Source organism: Ciconia boyciana, chromosome 22, assembly GCF_034638445.1.
Source record: "Ciconia boyciana chromosome 22, ASM3463844v1, whole genome shotgun sequence".
Lineage (NCBI taxonomy): Eukaryota > Metazoa > Chordata > Aves > Ciconiiformes > Ciconiidae > Ciconia > Ciconia boyciana.
The window spans coordinates 1,096,646-1,114,346 of record NC_132955.1 but is presented as its reverse complement, the minus strand read 5'-3'; the positions used below and the strand labels follow the sequence as shown (position 1 = coordinate 1,114,346).

The 17,701-nt window shown below is 41.2% G+C and overlaps 1 protein-coding gene and 1 long non-coding RNA gene across 4 annotated transcripts in view; one reads left to right on the top strand and one right to left on the bottom strand.

The window, feature by feature from the left end:
* Positions 1-17,701, top strand: part of LOC140662557 (uncharacterized) — a 129,713-nt gene that overhangs the window by 94,232 nt on the left and 17,780 nt on the right. The window lies entirely within an intron of this gene.
* On the bottom strand, positions 3,259-9,163 carry LOC140662524 (keratin, type I cytoskeletal 19-like). Its single transcript, XM_072886041.1, has 9 exons — positions 8,393-9,163; positions 7,539-7,621; positions 6,927-7,083; positions 6,114-6,275; positions 5,616-5,741; positions 5,158-5,384; positions 4,247-4,368; positions 3,962-4,186; positions 3,259-3,505 (listed from the first exon to the last, which is right to left on the bottom strand). Exons 1-9 carry the CDS (start codon positions 9,161-9,163, stop codon positions 3,480-3,482), a joined length of 1,899 nt encoding a protein of 632 aa, XP_072742142.1. The 3' UTR covers positions 3,259-3,479.

Genomic DNA, 17,701 nt, shown 5'->3' with positions numbered 1-17,701 from the left:
TGAACTGTTACCACTAGAATGTTATCTGCTATCTGAAAAAGTGCTTAGTCTTCAGAAGCTTAATATGCAATGAGATAGGAACTTGAGGTGCTGAATCCCAGAGCTTGAATTCACCTGCCTGAAGGCATCTCCTTGTAGGTACTGGCAGTGACTTCCAAAGAACTAGAGCTGTTAGCTGACTCCAGAAGGAACGGGACTTCAGTATGTGGGAGACACTCCTTAAGAGAGAAACAAAATTTTGAACTTAAAGTGAAACTGAATCATGAAAAAATCTACAAAATTATGACTTATCAACTTTTTGTCCACTAACTTTAATTAGAAACACCTTCATGTCAGTCGTGATTTTGCATACTGCTGTGTTTAGGGAGAATGCTGTCATATCCTTGGTCATGATGTGCCTCCTGAGCTTGAAACACTCTAGGATACTATCTAGTGCACATGCAGAAGTTTTTTCTATACCTTTTCCACCATTCCCCGAGTCTTTTCAGCTCCATCGTGTTATTTCTGAGACAGGGTCACCAAAGTTACAGCACTCAAAATACAGCCCAGGGTCTCCACGTACCCTAGACTGATACAGTGGAATTAATGGTGTTCTTCATTTTGATCTTCTGTATATGGAGTGGAGAATCACCTCTGTGGCTACAGCCTTCAGGGGGACATATCCCCAAATTTCATAGTTCTCCGTGGAAGACCCCAGCTGTATTCCATTCATCCAAACGTTCTCACTGTTTAGATCCAGAGGGTTTTCTCAGTCTTTGTTCAAGATACAGTGGGATTCCTTATTCCCCTCTCATACTCTCTTTTAATTTCCTTAGCCACACCAGTGTCTTTCTCCTGAAAAACCTTCATTCCCTCAAACTGGGTCTCTTACTAGGTGCAGTCTCCATTCTGCCTGTTTTAACCCCTTCTGAACTTCATCATATGATGTGTAGCACTTAGTACCTGTTGGGCAACAGGTAATTACGAGAGAGGAAAATAAATACTCTTTAAAGGTTAATTTAAAGCGTAGATTGACATCTGTGGAGGTAGTTGTAACATATAAGGTGCAAGAGGTAACGATATAGTACCCTCTAGAGGGCTCTGGCATAAGCACAGTTGATTACTTTGAAATAATCCACATACCATTTTCTATGAACATTGCATCTCTTTCTAGATGATGCATGCAGTCCCAGTATCTAAAACAAAGAAATAGAAATCAGCATTACTAGAATCTCATTCTTCTGTTGTGTGTCACTGGAAGTGTTTGTGGAGCATAAAGTCCGTTGAACAAGTCTGCAAAACCTAGTTCATGCAAGCACAACACAAACATATACAGACTTCGATTTGGTGTAGGTCAAGTATTGCTATTTCCCTGAATGGTTTCCAAGTGTTGAGAAAGTTTGCATGGCATGGAAATTAATTTTGCATCTATTCTCTCGATCCACACCCTTGTGCATCGACCTGTTTTACCTTCAATCTGTGGTCCTAGCTCCTGTTGCACACAACCCAGTTTTCTTTGGCTCTTCACTCACCACTAGCAACCACTCCCTGAGCGCACAGCCCTGCATCAGCAGTTCAGCCTGCGAGTTCACGTACAAGGGAAATAGACCCTTCACTAGTGCAGCCTCAGGGTAATTTTGGCCACTCGTTTGCCCAGGATACTCTGCTGGCCTTTGTTGCTCGGACTGCTGTGTGCCTTTTTTTAAAACTTAGCTTCACCATAGACATCCCGTTGTGGCTGGGGTTAGGACAGAGCCTTCTGCAAGCAGCTATGTGGCCTGAACCTCCCCTGAGCTGCCAGGGGGCAGCTACGGGGAGACTGGCACGCTGGGCAGGCACTAGTATTTTATGTTCCTTTCCAGGTTTTCCACTGCTGGGTTTACTTGCGAGCTGCACAGACTATAGTTGACATCTGTTCTGTGTTATCTAGGTGGTAGCTGTACAATGGACTAAGACTTTCAAATGAGTCTGAGGAATTCAGATGCTAACTTCTCATTAAAATTAATAAAGCTGTGGTTTACCATCTGCCTACTTTGGCAGCCCTTTCTCCTCCAAAATATAATGCAGAAATTCCTGAGATTCCTCAAACGTGCACAAGAGACTGCTTTGAAAGGCCTAGGACAATATATTTCATTTCCTTTGATCTCTGAATTTGTTCGTCTCCAGAATGCAAAGTTATTTTTTTCAACTAAGTCTCTGGAAATGGGTTTTACCCATGGGGGTGGGCTGCAATGAAACAAGCTACTGCTTGTTTTCATGGACAAAGTTGTCCCAATCACTGGAGGAAGCTATACTGTAATTTCTTTGAAATCATGACTATAAAAAAGCATATAAAAAAGCTGGACAGAAGCAAATGCAACTCCCAAAAGATAGCTAATAACAAGAGAGTGCTTTCTGGTTATTTGTTTGTTGAGTTGCTCCAAGCTGTTGCAGCAGCCAAGCAATCAAATTTTTTGCAAACTGTAGTCAGGAATGTTTTTAAGTAACAGTTGGATGTGGCTGAAAGAGTTTATGTTAATTTTCTTCACAGTACAGATCTTCCTATATCCCAAAGTAAACATTCCAAGTACTTTCACATGTACTTCATTTGTCACAGGTAGAAGGCAAATATTGCTGTTAGTATTAACATTTCATGGAGGAGAACTTTGTAAAGATACTGTAAATTATATTTCCTTTTAACTTCTTTTTCTTGTCTGTTCAAAAACAGATCCCTCGTTTGTGCATTTCCAGTTTAAACCGATGAGTGTCAGATAAGTTTTGTGAATCACAAATTGAAACATTCCTTTCATTTTACAATCATTCATGTTTCTTTGTGTCAGGCCTGGGTGGGCACTCCTTTGGTGCCAACTTCATTAGCACTCATATCGTGCTGAGATTCTGCAGTCTGTTCCGGGCTGATATTCAACTGCTATTGAGTCTTAGAGCTCAGCTCCACAAGAGTATCTGGCACTTTATTAAAAAACAAAGGCACAGCCCGGAATGCTCCAAGAATATTGTGATCTGCCCCGAATGCTCAGAAATTGCGCTTTAACTCTAAATTTCATCATCAACTATTGTAATGTGTCATCAACTTCTCTACCTGGAGGCATGTGTTGGCATGGCTTTGTGTTTTCTTTTTAAGTGTTTATACCTACAGAATGGAAGAAAACCTACACACAGGATTCTGGTTGCATCAGACAGAAATGAAGTTTTATTAGTGACATTTTCCTGATACAGAACAACCCAAGTAACCAACAGATTGAATCTGGAAAGCAAGTAGCTCAAGTGCCAATGGTTGAAGTCACAAAGCATTCCAGGCAGAAGCAGCGCAGAGCATGCACAGCAGGTGGGCAGAGGGCCCATCTGAGGAGCTCCGATGGGCCTTTTTGGATAGATGGCGTCAGCAACGTTGAGGAACCGTTAAGAGCATCTGTCTTTCCTCAGGAGCATGGGGAATGTAGAGGATTTGGGCCAATTTCTGTTTGAAAGGTCTTGCACTGTAGGATCCTCAATGTATATTCTTACTCAAAAGATTTTCTTCCATACCCTGTTTAGAAATAAAGAAAGCATTAATTTCTTCAGTACTGGCATGGAATCTCTGAGGCACCAGTATTTACCAGACAGAAAAGAAGCTTGATTATGTGATAGGTGACCATAAGCATTCCAAAAGCATAAAGGAAAACTTCAGCATGGTGCAAAAGCACCGGTTTTTATGAGGTTCTGCAGAGAATGAGAGAAATGAAGAAAAACAGCTGGTGTTTTAACTACACGATTAGCTGATGTCACCCAGAAAATTGAATAGAAATTGAATGTGTGTTTCTTAAGTGGAGTTGATCCTTTGCACACAAATAGGAAAGAATGTTTAATAAAAGGAAATCTAACACTTTCCAGAAATTTTAGTTTATTCTCGGTACTGTTTACCTCGAGAAGAGTATGTTGATACAGTGTATAAATTAGTAAGGATGGGACTGGGAGAACACTGTGACCATACAACAATTCTCACCTTGGCTTTCACCACCACTCCTGCAGGACTGAGACTGGGAAGATGAAGAGTAGGAGTGGGAACTGCTGATGCCTCCTGAGATCCTTCCTCCTCCTCCTCCTCCTCCAACAATACTACTGCATCCACCACCACCGCTTCCCCCTCCTATTCCTCCACTTCCTCCTCCCATTCCTCCTCCCATTCCTCCTCCCATTCCTCCTCCACTACTTCCTCCTCCCATTCCTCCTCCACAACTTCCTCCTCCCATTCCTCCTCCCATTCCGCTGCCGGAGGAAATGCTACCACCTCCATATCCACCACTCATGCTACCACCTCCTCTTCCTCCTCCAGAAGAATAGCCACCACCTCCTATTCTACCACCTCCCATGCCTCCTCCCATTCCTCCTCCCATTCCTCCTGCTGGGATTCTGCAAAGAGAGAGAAAAAAAGAGGGAAAAAAGTTAATCAAATGCATTTTTTATCTCAGAAGGAAATCTATCTACAGATACTGCATGGAAGCCTGCACTTCTCTTGTCTGTAATTCTTTTTAGAACCTACCACAGATCAGCAAGACAACTGACGCAGTGCCAAAAATCAACCCCCCTTTCAATTTCAGCTTGAATGCAATAATTTTTGCTTTTCCCACATTCTGCTCAGATATTTCTTGCAAGATTTAGCATTGCTGCTTTATCAGCATATGGTGTCACTGCATTCCAAATTGGAAAGGCAGAAAATGAAGCTTTAGCTGTTCTTTCAGGCGCCACTTACAAGCAGAAGCAGGCTCACTGCATAAGGGAAACCGAAGTAGCTTGAACTTTCAGAGAATTGCCCACTGAGACTTCTATGAAGGTTTGGAAAACTGGTCATTTTTCTGCTTACAGTCTTTTCCAAGGTGACTTCTGTCTGTTCAGTTACTGGCCTTTTCTGGAACCAGGGTAAAGGCAAGGCTCTGTATGTGGGTTTCCCTGTCCAGCCCCGAATCAGTAGTTCAGAATTTCTGTGTTAATTTTTCCTCACATGATTTATATTCTGAACAGGTTTGCCAAGAAATGTATAGTACCTCAAACCTGGGAGGCGATTGGTCAAGATAGTGGAATTAGCCTCATTTCAGTACAAAATCTGTTTTGCAAATCTAGACTGTTAATTTCCTGTCTTTGTGACTGATCTAGCAGCCCTGGCTTTCACATAATGCTGTGTTCTTTTGTCAGTTTACATACACAAGGTCTTGCTGCCCTTCCTCAAGCAGTGCCCGGTACTGAGCAATCTCCTGTTCCAGGCGGGTCTTGATGCCCAGGAGCATCTTGTACTCTTCATTCTGACTCTCCATCTCACAGCGGATGCTGGCCAGCTCCTCCTCCAAGGGGACGATCATACTCTGGATCTGCTGCAGCTGCATGTTATAGCGACGTTCTGTGTCTTCCAAGTTGGATTGCAAAGAGTCTACCTGCAAATGGAAAACAAAATACAGTGTTTATGGGAATGTGGCAAGTTTAACTCATTTTTGTGTAAAAATTGGCGATCTTCACAAACCAGAAAAAAGCATATATTTGAAGATAAGTAATCCAATATCCCATTCTCTACAGATGGAGTACTGTCTAGGTGTAACCATTCTTTCATTCTAGTGACACATACAGCCTGTGTCACAGGTGAAGCAGAAGCAAATACCTTTACTTACCATGCTGAGTTGCGACTGCAGCTCAATTTCCAGGCTTTGATATTCACGTCTCAGCTCAGAGATCTGTTGGTTGCTTGATTGTATCTCCTGGCCACTTGAGTGGACTTGTTGATTAACTTCTTCCATCTGAAAAATTCACACACAAAATTGAGGCATTTTTGATAATAAGAAAACATTGTGGGATTATCATAAAAGCATTGAGAAAGCAATTAATAAGAATGAAGAAAGGTGTAATGTAGACTGCCTATGTGTATTTCCCACATGCCACTCTGCCAACTCACTCTGTGTAATTCACCTTGCTACTGAACACAGAGATTCTACATGCTTTACCACATAAACTTAATACTCCATAACTGACCTGTTACAGTAAACTGCTTAAAGTAATTTAAAGTTATTGTCCCTTAAATAATACGTGGTAAGTTGCCTTTCCTCTGCTGGATGCAGATAGGTCCAGTTCTTTGTGAAAGATTTAGTAACTGAAAAAAGCCTGTGCTTTACCTTCGTTTCATACCAGCTTTCCACCTCTCTCCGGTTGTTCTCAATAAGCCGTTCATATTCACAACGCATTTCATTTAATTTTTCCATCAAATTAATGCCAGGAGTAGCATTGACTTCCACATTGACATCACCACCAGACTGTGTTTGCAGTCCTTTCATTTCCTGAAAAAAAAAAACACAAAAAACCCAACCAGGTTCTCAAAGGGTGAAGGTAAGGAGAAATGTCATAGTTTCAAATAAAGGAAAAGAAAGGGACCCAAATCCTCCTACAGCCATATCACTCCAGCAAAGGGGCCTCATCTGCCCTTGTCGTGAAAGGGAACAGTTCTGCCATTCCTAAGCCAAACTTTACAGTGAACAATAACCAGGCACCACATACACATTCACCCTGACATTTTCTCCTCAGGGTGATAAGGCATTCTGTGCAGCGTGCTCTTTGTGAAAATCCTTTTATGTATTTTTCTTCTCAATGGGAAATATCACTGCAGATAGTATAAATATTTTATTTTGACTCCTCCCTATATTCCATCCAATTTTCCTTTCATGAGTTCAGCAACAAACTTGTACTTTGCACTGAAAACCATTCACTTCCCTGATCTCATTTTGCCACACGTTGACCTAGGTGTCTTTTTACATCAGTTGCAGGCAGCTATGGATGCTACGTACTCCTGAAAATCAAAGCCCTATGGTGTCAAGTTGGATGATCAAAGTCAATGGCCAAAATCTGGTTACTGCTAGTGGAAGAAATCCACAGGACATTCTCTGAGTGTTGAGTTTTTGTTAGTTATTATTTTAAAGTCTGGAGAAACTTACCTCTTCATGGTTCCTCTTGAGATAGATCAGTTCCTCTTTTAGGGATTCAAACTGTGTCTCCAAGTCAGATCTGGCTAGAGTCAGTTGATCCAAAAGTGGGCGTAATCCATTAATATCACTTGCAACACTCTGGTGGAGAGTGTATTCTGTTTCATATCTAAATGACAGACAAGAAAGATAGTAAAAGTACCGTCAGATCTCTTTGTTTGTTATCTTGATTATGAACAGTTCCCATCAGTACATTTTTGGTCTTTAATCCTATTGCTCAGTTCTTAAAAGAAAGGACCCAGTTCTCTTTCCATCTCCAATAGGTTTGTTTGATTTCAGTGGAATTTCTCTGTGAGATTTATACGATGAGGATTATGCTTATCTACATGCAAGGATGGAGAAACTTAGAAAGTAGTCCTTTAAATGGCACTCTTCAATAACTTGTCTGGAGAAAAATAATAATGAAAGACTAACAAAATCATTCTCAGAATGCTTTTCCCAACAATTATATATTCTGTCACGGGAGCCGAGAGGCTATAGCATTGACAAAGATTAATTGGCAATATGAACTCATGGGGGGTAAAGGGAGGCAAGATAGAATGAGACAGGAAGGGAAAGACTCACTTCAACCTGAAGTCATCCACAGTCATTCTGGTGTTGTCAATGTCAAGAAGGATCTTGTTAAGGTCCACATTTGCACCAACAATCTGAAAAGGAGAGGGCAGATGTTATTTGGTCAGTTGTCTTTTCAGTCTGACACACAGACAGAGGAAAGAAATACCTGTGCAGAAACACATTTCAGAATCTCTTTATGGTAATGTCAAGCCTGACTAGTGCTGCGGGAGCTATATAGAGAGAGAAGAGTTTATTGCTTCCAGTTAAAAGAAAGTGCCTTTGCTGTCAATTTTGGTTTACAAATATCCATTAAAAAAACCATAATACCTTGTTGGAAAGAGTAACTAAATAAACTCCTCATATTCCAAAAGCAGTGGGAAAACATAATTACCATTGCATTTGGCAACAATCGTATTAATGTAGAAGATATGGGACTATTAAATGGCTGAGGGCTAGACTAAATGCACATGTTGGCTCATCCTTCACAAAAAGATGCAATTAATATGGCCACTAGTAGCACACCATAAGCAAGCAATGATGATATCTCCTGTCCAATAGAGTGAGGACCTAACAAGCAAGAGCACAGCGTTGAAGGGAGCACTGGACAGGCCCTATAATGGGTGCAGTAGTAATGATCTGCCATTGCACCAAATGATGCTACCTGTGCCAAATACAAGCATGCCAGAGTACGCATATCACCCACAACAGAGAAAAACTTGTAATCAGGCCTTGTCACCACACCAGTCTGCTTCCTGGCTAAAAGAAAGGAGGGAATACATCGCCCCAAATAGGGATATTGTGCTGCAGGAGCCAAGTGCCATTCTAACAAGAATCTGTTCAAAGTTAGTCAAATTACATCATACCTGGTTTTGCAGTTCTTCAATTGTTTTGTAATATTGGCTGTAGTCCCTGGTGGAAGTGGGACCTTGATTTTTATACCATTCCCTGATCAGTTGTTCAAGGTGAGCATTTTCGTCCTCCAAGTGTCGCACTTTATCCAAGTAAGAAGCCAGGCGATCGTTAAGGTTCTGCATGGTCAGCTTTTCATTTGTGGAGAGCAAGCCAGCATCTTCACCAAACCCCACTCCACCAAAACTACCTCCACCATAGCTGCCACCACCATAGCTGCCACCACCAAAGCTGCCACCACCAAAGCCACCACCACCAAAGCCACTACTACCGCCGAAGCCACTAAATCCACCTCCACTATATCCACAACCACCAAAACTACCTCCACCAAGGCCAGCTCCATAACCACCTCCCATTCCCCCAAAACCACCCCCACCTGATCCAAATCCTCCTCCCATACTTCCACAGCCCATTCCTCCTCCATAACTACCACCACTCATTCTCCCACCATAGCTACCACGGCTAATCCTTCCACAACTGCCACTGCTGAAGCCCCCTCCATAGTTGTTCCTGGAAACTCCTCCACCAAAGCTTCTCCCAGAAAAGCCTCCGCTTCCTCCAGAAGAGGTGTATTTTCTAGTGGACACTGAGGAGTATCCACCAGACTTACGTACTCCACAGCTGCTACCCCCTCCACCACCTCCACCACTACATCCGCCACCACTACCACCACCTCCACTGCTAATTCTAGTGGTACTAGTCGAAGACTTAGTGCCGCAGCTCATAGTGACAGCAGGTGAGAGTCTAACCACAATCCCGAATTTAGGTGCACAGCCTGATCAGATTCAGGACTGCAACTTTTCATCCCCAGCTCTCTCTATTTATACTTTTGACAGTGGGTGTCACCATCAGGGTGTTTCTTTCTCCCAGGGCAGACCGACCTTGTTGTTTGTGCCAAGAATAATTTGCTGAACAGTATTTTTGTGCTGATACCTCAGGCGCTCTAGCCCATTGCTGGGTTTATGGTGTTTATTTAAGACCAAACATTTCATTTCTTTTGGGTGGCATTCTTTTCATTTAGCTTTTTCTGGAATAGATAGGCTTTTGCCTCATGCAGCCTGGATCTGCTTTATGACAGAAAAGCCACTTTATACAGGATCCTGTTGAAACTAATGTTGAGATAATGTGTACCTGATGGAACTATACAGAGAGAATTTTTTTCTCAGTTCTTCCCTAAAAGAAAGAAGATGAGGCCCAAATCTGTCATGTTAGACTGTGCATTTATTTGTTCAATTATTAATCTTTCTTTGCTAAGATTTTTGTAGCTGCTATTGTCAAAGACTATTGTTCTCTTTTGCTCTTTAATATTTTGTGCATTTAAGATCTTCTACACTTCTTATATTCTTTTTCTCACTATACATGATAGCGCAAGAGTTTTATTAATAGGACTGTATAACTTGTCTATTTAGATTGCGCAACTTGTGTATCCCTGCCTTCACTTCGAGAACATATTTCTTTATATGAGAAGTCTATTTCAAGCAATGCAGTGGGATTCTCATTTAAAAACCAAAATCCTTCCTTTGTGAAGGAAGTGATAATACAGCACACTAGATAGCTAAGTCCTACAAATCAAAGAGAAAAAAAATAGTGGATTTTTTTCACCAAAGAGCTGTTGATCTAAAATAGTAGGAAGATTAAGGATACTTTAATTGTGTTATAAAGTCAACTGTAGCGCAATTAGAATTAATTAATTCTGTATTAATGCTGTATTAATGCAGACAATGACCTATAAACTACTGTGTGGGAAGATCTTTTATGGTTTAATGTAAAACTGCTCATTCTCTATTGTTACTGTGTCATATATTACAGGTGATAGAGTAATTATATATACTGCTCTTAATGCAGAGATCCTTGAGACTCTAAAATAGTATCCTGAGAGAAAGCTGAAAGGCTTTTTACACAAATCAGTTGAAATCAGACTCTTGAGACCACAGAAGAAATTACACCATTCTTCAGTCTTGCACCGATCCCCAGAAGTTAACCATTGTAAATGGTTTTCATCCTCAGTTGTTACATCTGATGCTAAAGCAGAGTATCTCAAGACAGAATTGCATGTTTCTGAAAAATCTGTAAGAAGAGTCTGAGTTTGGGCAAACAGTGCTGACTGACTCTCTGATTCCAGGTGACTATCGTCTACAAAAATACGCTCGTGTTGTAATGTTTCTAATTTGTCCTGGGTGAAAACTAAATATTCTGCTTCAAATGCAGGATCTCATTTCCTCAGCATCTACTTAGCTCTGTCCTTAGACTGCAAGCTTTTATGAGAAATTTACATCTTATTTTTTAATACAGTAGAAACTTCATTCATGCAAACCCTACCACTTAATTGCACACAGCAGCAAAACCATCAGCATTTGTGGTCTTGCTGTAGATGGACCCCAAACTGTTACAGTTTGCTTGGAAGAAAGCGTACATTTTTCCAGTGACAGGTTTGTTCTGTGTTACTGAAACGTCTTCATTGTCTTTCTTCCTCCCTGTTGCGTTACTGATCCTCTAATGGCTGTAGGGCATTTATGAAATTTAGCAATCTCCCCCTAAACCTCAGGTGCAGGGAACAAAGGGCACCTCTGAGGAACTGTCATTTGTTGTCTGCTCTCCTTTTCTGAGCATCTTTGAAAAGGCCTCTTGCAGATGGCAATGCAGTGCGGTCCTTGCTTTCCAAAGGTCACCTTGATTTGGAAGTGGATTGTATATTGCTGCTGGTTTTTACACTCTGCTATCAGTCTCCACGTGCATGATTCTTTTACAAACTGTATTTCTGCCTCTTAACTTCTGGTCTTTTTTATGTTAAGTTAAGGATTATTTAACATTTTCTGACTGAATCCATTGTCATGTCCTTTGCACTGTGCTTTTGCCAGCATTGCTTTATTGCTGCTTATGCAATCTCTTTCAAAAGCTCTCTGATTTTATCTTGCTATTTGATATACTCAATGGCTCAAAGATGATGAAAGATTTCAAGTAACTTGATGATGTGATAATTTCTCCTTGATTCACAGCTGGAGGATGGTAGTGTCACCTCAGCGGCGTAAACACAGTTTCTGGGCTTCTGCGTGTTGTGTTATTGGTGCCAAAAGATGTAGTTTACTATATTCAAAATGTTTTTTCTTTTTACTGTTGTTTTGCCTTTGTGTCTGGGTAATGTCATTTTGGTCAATGGGGGGCCTTTTTCACACATTCCACTACGGTAAGTAAAATCAATTATCACATTCAAATTTCCATCAGTGATTCCAGTGATATTCCTTGTAGATGCTTTCCATAGACAAGCTAGAATAATCTATGGGTTTGTTAGTGATAGTGAACAAAAAATTCTCTGGAATTATTAAAACAAGAGTAAAAACATTTGCCAAAAGTGTCTCTTAAGCTGTTTATGTACTTTCTGAGAACCTACATTGTTTCCTATTTTATTTATGGGTTGTCTTTTTCTATACATACTTTTTCACAGCAGGGACTTGTCCATACTGCAAGGTTCATCTGATAAGGGCATATGTTATCGTATGCTTGGAAAATACTTTAAGAAATAAAAGCAATGAAAGAAAAGAAAGGGTCAGGCCATTGGGGGTGGAAAACTTTAGACAGCCTCAAAATTTCAGTTTAATTCTATATTATTACCCCTGCTTATATATAAAGGAGGAACACAAATGAAAGATTTTGCCTTTATATCTTTGGAAGCTCTGAAGTCGTGTGCTCAGAGCATGTTCCTTTTTTGCCTTTAGTGTTGCTATTATTTCGTTTTTGTTACTAGTTCAATCTTAGTGCTTTTTATAGAAATCCTGCTGGCTGTTCAGATATGCTGTATTCTTAACAGCTGAAAATTTCCCCTTGTGATATTTTGTTTCTTTCACAGTCACTATGTTCTCAAAAATGTAGTATGTCTCTTTGGGCTATAATGCTAAGGTACCTGAAAAATACAGGTGAACTATGACTACTTCATCCTCTTGTAGAGTTGCATACATTGAATTCCCTACTGGTATATTTTAACTTATTGATTATTAAATATTTAACTGTGCAAATATTTACAAACCAGAGAAGATCCATTCTGTGGACAGGATGAATTTTTCCTTTCTGAGCTCATTTAAAGAGCCTTCAAACATTTTTGTTCTCCGATGCTTTCCACTCATGTGTTATATGGATGATGTAAAGTTTATAATTGATGGAATTACCTAAAAGGAACTGGCAATTTTAGGACCTTTTCTTATCTCTTTCCTATATATGATGCACAGTTTAATCATTAATGTTTTTGAGTTGATACAGCATCCAGTGTGCTATATAACATTGCTGTTCCCACATCAGACCAGAATAAGGACATTTGTTACCACAGCTACCAGCATTACTCAGCCTGCGGAGCATCTGAATGTTTTGGCACTGCGTACTGCTTCTTGTTAAGCTCAGCACATGCCACGTTTCAAGTACAGCCGACATTCTTTCACTCTCTGTTATTGTTTTCCTTTTAATCAGGCCTCTGTGATATATATCAAAGAAGTGGCTGCCTAGCATCAGAATGAAGACAAACTCTGTGAGCAGCCCACACTGCTGTGTATTTTAGCAAAACTGGGAGACTTTTACAACAGGCTGGAGCTGCTGCATTCAAAGCAGACCTGGAGAAAATGTATTCTCAATTTTGTGTCTGTGCACCGACAAATTAAAACGTTTCCCCTTAATTCATTGTTGTTCTGATGCCATGCCTCAGCCAAGTGCTGCGGTTTATTCTCTTGATCCATTTAATAATCTCTTCCCATCTCTCTTACCAGAAATTTTTGTAAGAAGAGAGGATCTGTTTTCACCTAGGAGTCTGCGCTCACTCTTCATTCCTGCTTCATCTCATAATATTCTAGTGACATCACAGTAATTTCCAAAGAAAATTAGATTAGACCCAGCAAAGGAAACAAACTATTAAGGCAGCAGTGAGCTTGCCTGTGAAGTTTAAAACCTCTAGCACTCTCCAAGCCAACACTTTTGTGCAGTATAACTTGGATCTTCCATGCAAGTGGGTTGATGGGAAGAATGCCTCTTGCTCAGATCCCGAAGATGTACGCACCATTTTTGTCATTGGGATGTGGCAGCCATGGCTCAAGGCTGTTGTGCCCTACAGCGGACAGGCAGTGTACAGGCTGCTAATTACTGCCTAGCAGCTGCCAGTTACCATTTCTATCACTTTCTGAGCCAGAGTCAGAGTCGTCCCTCTGTGATTACCCCAGACTCCTGGAGGGTGAAGTCAATTCAATTGGAATAATTTTTCCTGTTGGTACCAAAATGGAACAGTGTTTTTCGTGTTGCCTATAACAGCTGGAGGGTATGATAAGAGCATCTGCCATCAAGGTCTCCTGCCTCTCTCTAGAGTTTAGGTGCCTCAGTCCCTTTGGGATAAGCACCCTCACATCCCCTCCAGGCTGTGGGCATCTACAGCTCTTCTGTCACCTTAACGGCTTTGATTACTGCAGTATCCTCCAAGATGGAACATAGAGATTTGAATCCCAGCCTGCAAAGGCACTAATCCGCATGTTATACTTTCTGTTACTACAACTAATGTGTTGTATGAATTAAAGTCATCCACTCTTCTTGAAGTGTTTTACGGGGAGGAAGGGCATGCTGGCCTGTGGGAGGCATGCTGCTGGGCTGAGCTCTGCCGAGGATTTACACACTTCAGGGGCAACCTGCGTGGTCTCTGCTTGCCAGTGGGAAGTGGGAAGGAGCTGCTACTTGCTCCCCTTAGCCTCAGCCTGGTCTGAGCAAGTGCAGAAGCAGCCTAAAGAACTTGTTAGTCAAAAAGTACGATTTTGTGAATGTAATAATTCAAGGTGGTTAAATACCCACTGAGCCAGGATTTGGGAATCAGAGCTTTGGATTTCAGCCAGTTTAAGCGTAGCTAAATCCTGTTTATGCCTACTGCCTTTAGGGATCTGGCCCCTGCTTGATTGTCCATATAGAGAATTATTATCACAAAACTCCCCCAACCCTTTAAGCAAATGACTGCCTAAGCAACCTGGGCTGCCCCCTCATAAAAGTGAAGAAAAACCACTAGGACATTCATGCTGAGATGGGTGGGCTCTAGATAGATAGAGCTGCTAGTTTCTTCCTTCCCCCCCAACAGTGCAGCAAAACGGTGTACTTTGCTGTACTCCTTCTGTAGCCCATGAATATAGCCCATGTAGCATTTGACAATTAATGGGGCTGACAATTAATGCTAAACAAAAGAGAGATCAGCAGAATATATGCATAGGCAATTTTGAAATTACATCTGTGCCTTCAAATGGAGAAAGGAATTGCTCCGGGAGTAATGAAGACAAACATACAGGAGTGTGTGTGTACATTTATTTTTGCCTAAGGTTGTTCTGAAGGTCTTGTTCCAACACGTACCACAGTTTTCTTCTCAGAGAACTAATAGGAACACCAGATAAGTATCTATCTGAATTGCAACATTTTGTACTCATAAAATTAAAGCTTATTATGCTGATTAATGCCTAACAAAATGCATGCACATAAAAAGTGCAAGGTTCTCCTCACTACTCTTAATATCGCTGGAGTCCCACTTTAAGCATGCCCTAAGCTTTGAGACCAGACACTACAATATTTGTTTCTTACTCCTGCTTTGCAATAGTTTTAGTTTTCTAGCTCTGTTCCTCCACATAAGTTTTTTTGCGTCATTGTTATTATTACAAGCCTGTTCCCTCAGTAAGCAAATGCTAGTGATAACCTAGATGCAGATTTTCTGTATACAAAATGGATAAAGGAAAGAATACTTAAACTGGCACTTTCTTCCAGGGTATGGTAAGAAACCACCTAAATTCAGTTGGGTTTTTGTCCGTAATAAGCACTAATGCCATGCTTAAGTAGGTATTTTTTTAAGTTTATTGGTGGCTTGTATTTATTTTGTCACATACTGTAACGTGTAGCAAATAAACTTTATTATGAAGCTTATTTGCGTTATAGATGCAGACTCATTACAGGCAAGGAACATTATAAGAACACCTTGTTAAGAAAGGTACAGATTTTAGGTAAGGAAGAAGACCGTATGATCAATGCTGAGTAGTAAAAGTAGTAATGGTAATATTATATTATTTATCCTACCTGCTCAGAAATTTTTACTTATTTCTGTGTGTGATTATAGCATATCAATGTAAGCGTTTAAATCTGTAAGCAGAATTGCATAGCATATTACACCACATTGCATTCTACTGTGTGCATGTTTGTACGGCAGTACTGGTTTTTCAGACACAGTATTGAGCTGCCTCATCGCTGTGTGGATTCACCTTCCCACACCTGAAACTCTTCAAGTTTCATTCTGCTTTTCTCTCACAAGGACTTGTTTCAGTGGAATTTCTTCTGCAAGGTTAGATGCATAGGTGCTAGATAATTAGATAAGTGGCAGTAAAAATACTAAAAGTTATATTTTTGGAAAGAAGGACAGGATCACAGACTCACAGAATCGTATAGGTTGGAAAAGACCTTTAAGATCATCGAGTCCAACTGTAAACCTAACACTACCAAGCCCACACTATACCATGTCCCTAAGCACCTCATCCAAACGGCTTTTAAATACCTCCAGGGATGGCGACTCAACCACTTCCCTGGGCAGCCTGTTCCAACGCTGGACAACCCTTTAAGTGAAGTAAAATTTCCTAATACCCAGTCTAAACCTCCCCTGGCGCCACTTGAGGCCATTTCCTCTCGTCCTATCACTTGTTACCTGGGAGAAGAGACCGACCCCACCTCGCTACAACCTCCTTTCAGGTAGTTGTAGAGAGCGATGAGGTCTCCCCTGATCAAGAGGTATCAGTAGGCTCAGAGCTGCGACGATGATGCAGAGCAGCAAGCTCCATCACAGACAGACTACTCCTCCAAGTAAATTGTATCTGACCTCCTTAATAGCTTCCTGGGTGTTGCTATAAGGCCAGAGGCCAGGTGATGGTCTGTAAGTCACCCTATAAAAGCCAGGAAGCATGCACTCAGCAGAAACATTTTTGAGATTAACTTGGCGGGCTTAGAGGAGGCCTGAGAAGCAGGGCTGCTGTATTGGGAGTGTTCTTTAATTTGGGCTGTTAGTTTAGTGTCCTGAATAGACAGCTCTAAGAAAGAATTGTCACAGCCTGCAAGAGGTGTAAAACTAGCAAAGCCATCAGAGAAAGCAGTTTAGGGGACAGCTAGCCACATAGGTGTCCCTTGAGGTGCTTAGGGACATGGTATAGTGGTGGTCTTGGTAGGGTTAGGTTTACAGTTGGACTCGATCTTAAAGGTCTTTTCCAACCTATATGATTCTGTGATTCTGTGATTCTGTGATAGAGACAAATATGATGTGATGCTGCAAGGGTTTTAAAAATTAAGTAGATTTTGCAATATCGGCAAAAGGGAGGGAGATGGGGTATCCTTGCAAACGGAATCAGCACTGCCTCTTTGCATGTCAGGTCAGGGCTATCAGTGCATGCTGATGTGTATGAAGTAGTCAGTAGTCCTCCCTGAGGATTAGCCAGTTCCTCAGGCCCCTGTAGAGACACTGGTCAGAAAAAAAATTTCTTCTTAGATTTTTTTTCTTTTCAAATACTAATCGCATTGGCTGAGAGCCTGGCATAAAGCAATGCAGTGAATCACTGGCACAGATCTGCCTAGAATGTGGGCGTTCAGGATTCCCGTTCCCATGGTCTCCCACTCAAACGGTGTTTCTCAACCTTCTCCAGTGGGTGATGCCTTCCTCGGAGTGAAAAAACAAAACTCATGACTGTAACACTGAGAGAGAAAAACTTATCGCAGCGATACTCCTATTTGGTTCCCTTTGTTTGTGTTTAAGGAGGTGAGTCGAGAAATGCAAGGGATAAAGAATGTGCTAGTGACCAGGTGTCATGTGAGAAGCCCTCTGAATTATTTTCAAGTGAAATTGCCCGTATAGTTCATTTCAGTAATTCAGCCCATAGAAGTTCTGCTTATGCAGACCCCACACTTTAATTAGCCTCAACAGAAATGAAAAGCACTGTAAGGGATACAGCATGGGGGAGCAGGCAGAGAGAACCCTCTGCCCAATTAGCACACATCCACGGCGTAAAGGAGGGAAACATGGCTGTAATTAAAAGAAAGAGAAAAAGTTCAGTCTCTGTCTTGCAGGGAATTTGCACCCTTATCACTGTGAGCAGTCCCTCTACTGTGTGGTCTGTAGGCAACCCTTAAAATTGGTTTGGGAATCTTTTCTCTTGGATATCTTTTCTTTTTCTCTCAACCTACCACTGGGTTTTGTAAAATCACATCCTAAATATGAATAATTTGCCAATCTTCTTTGT

Excerpts from the sequence above, each read along its gene's own strand:
- LOC140662524 (XM_072886041.1), bottom strand. The coding sequence starts at position 9,163 with ATGAGCTGCGGCACTAAGTCTTCGACTAGTACCACTAGAATTAGCAGT. Across the intron at positions 7,084-7,538 it reads GTGGATGACTTCAGGTTGAA|ATATGAAACAGAATACACTC; the intron begins GTGAGTCTTTCC and ends TCTGTCATTTAG. Across the intron at positions 4,187-4,246 it reads CATGAGTGGTGGATATGGAG|GAGGAATGGGAGGAGGAAGT; the intron begins GTGGTAGCATTT and ends GAAGTTGTGGAG.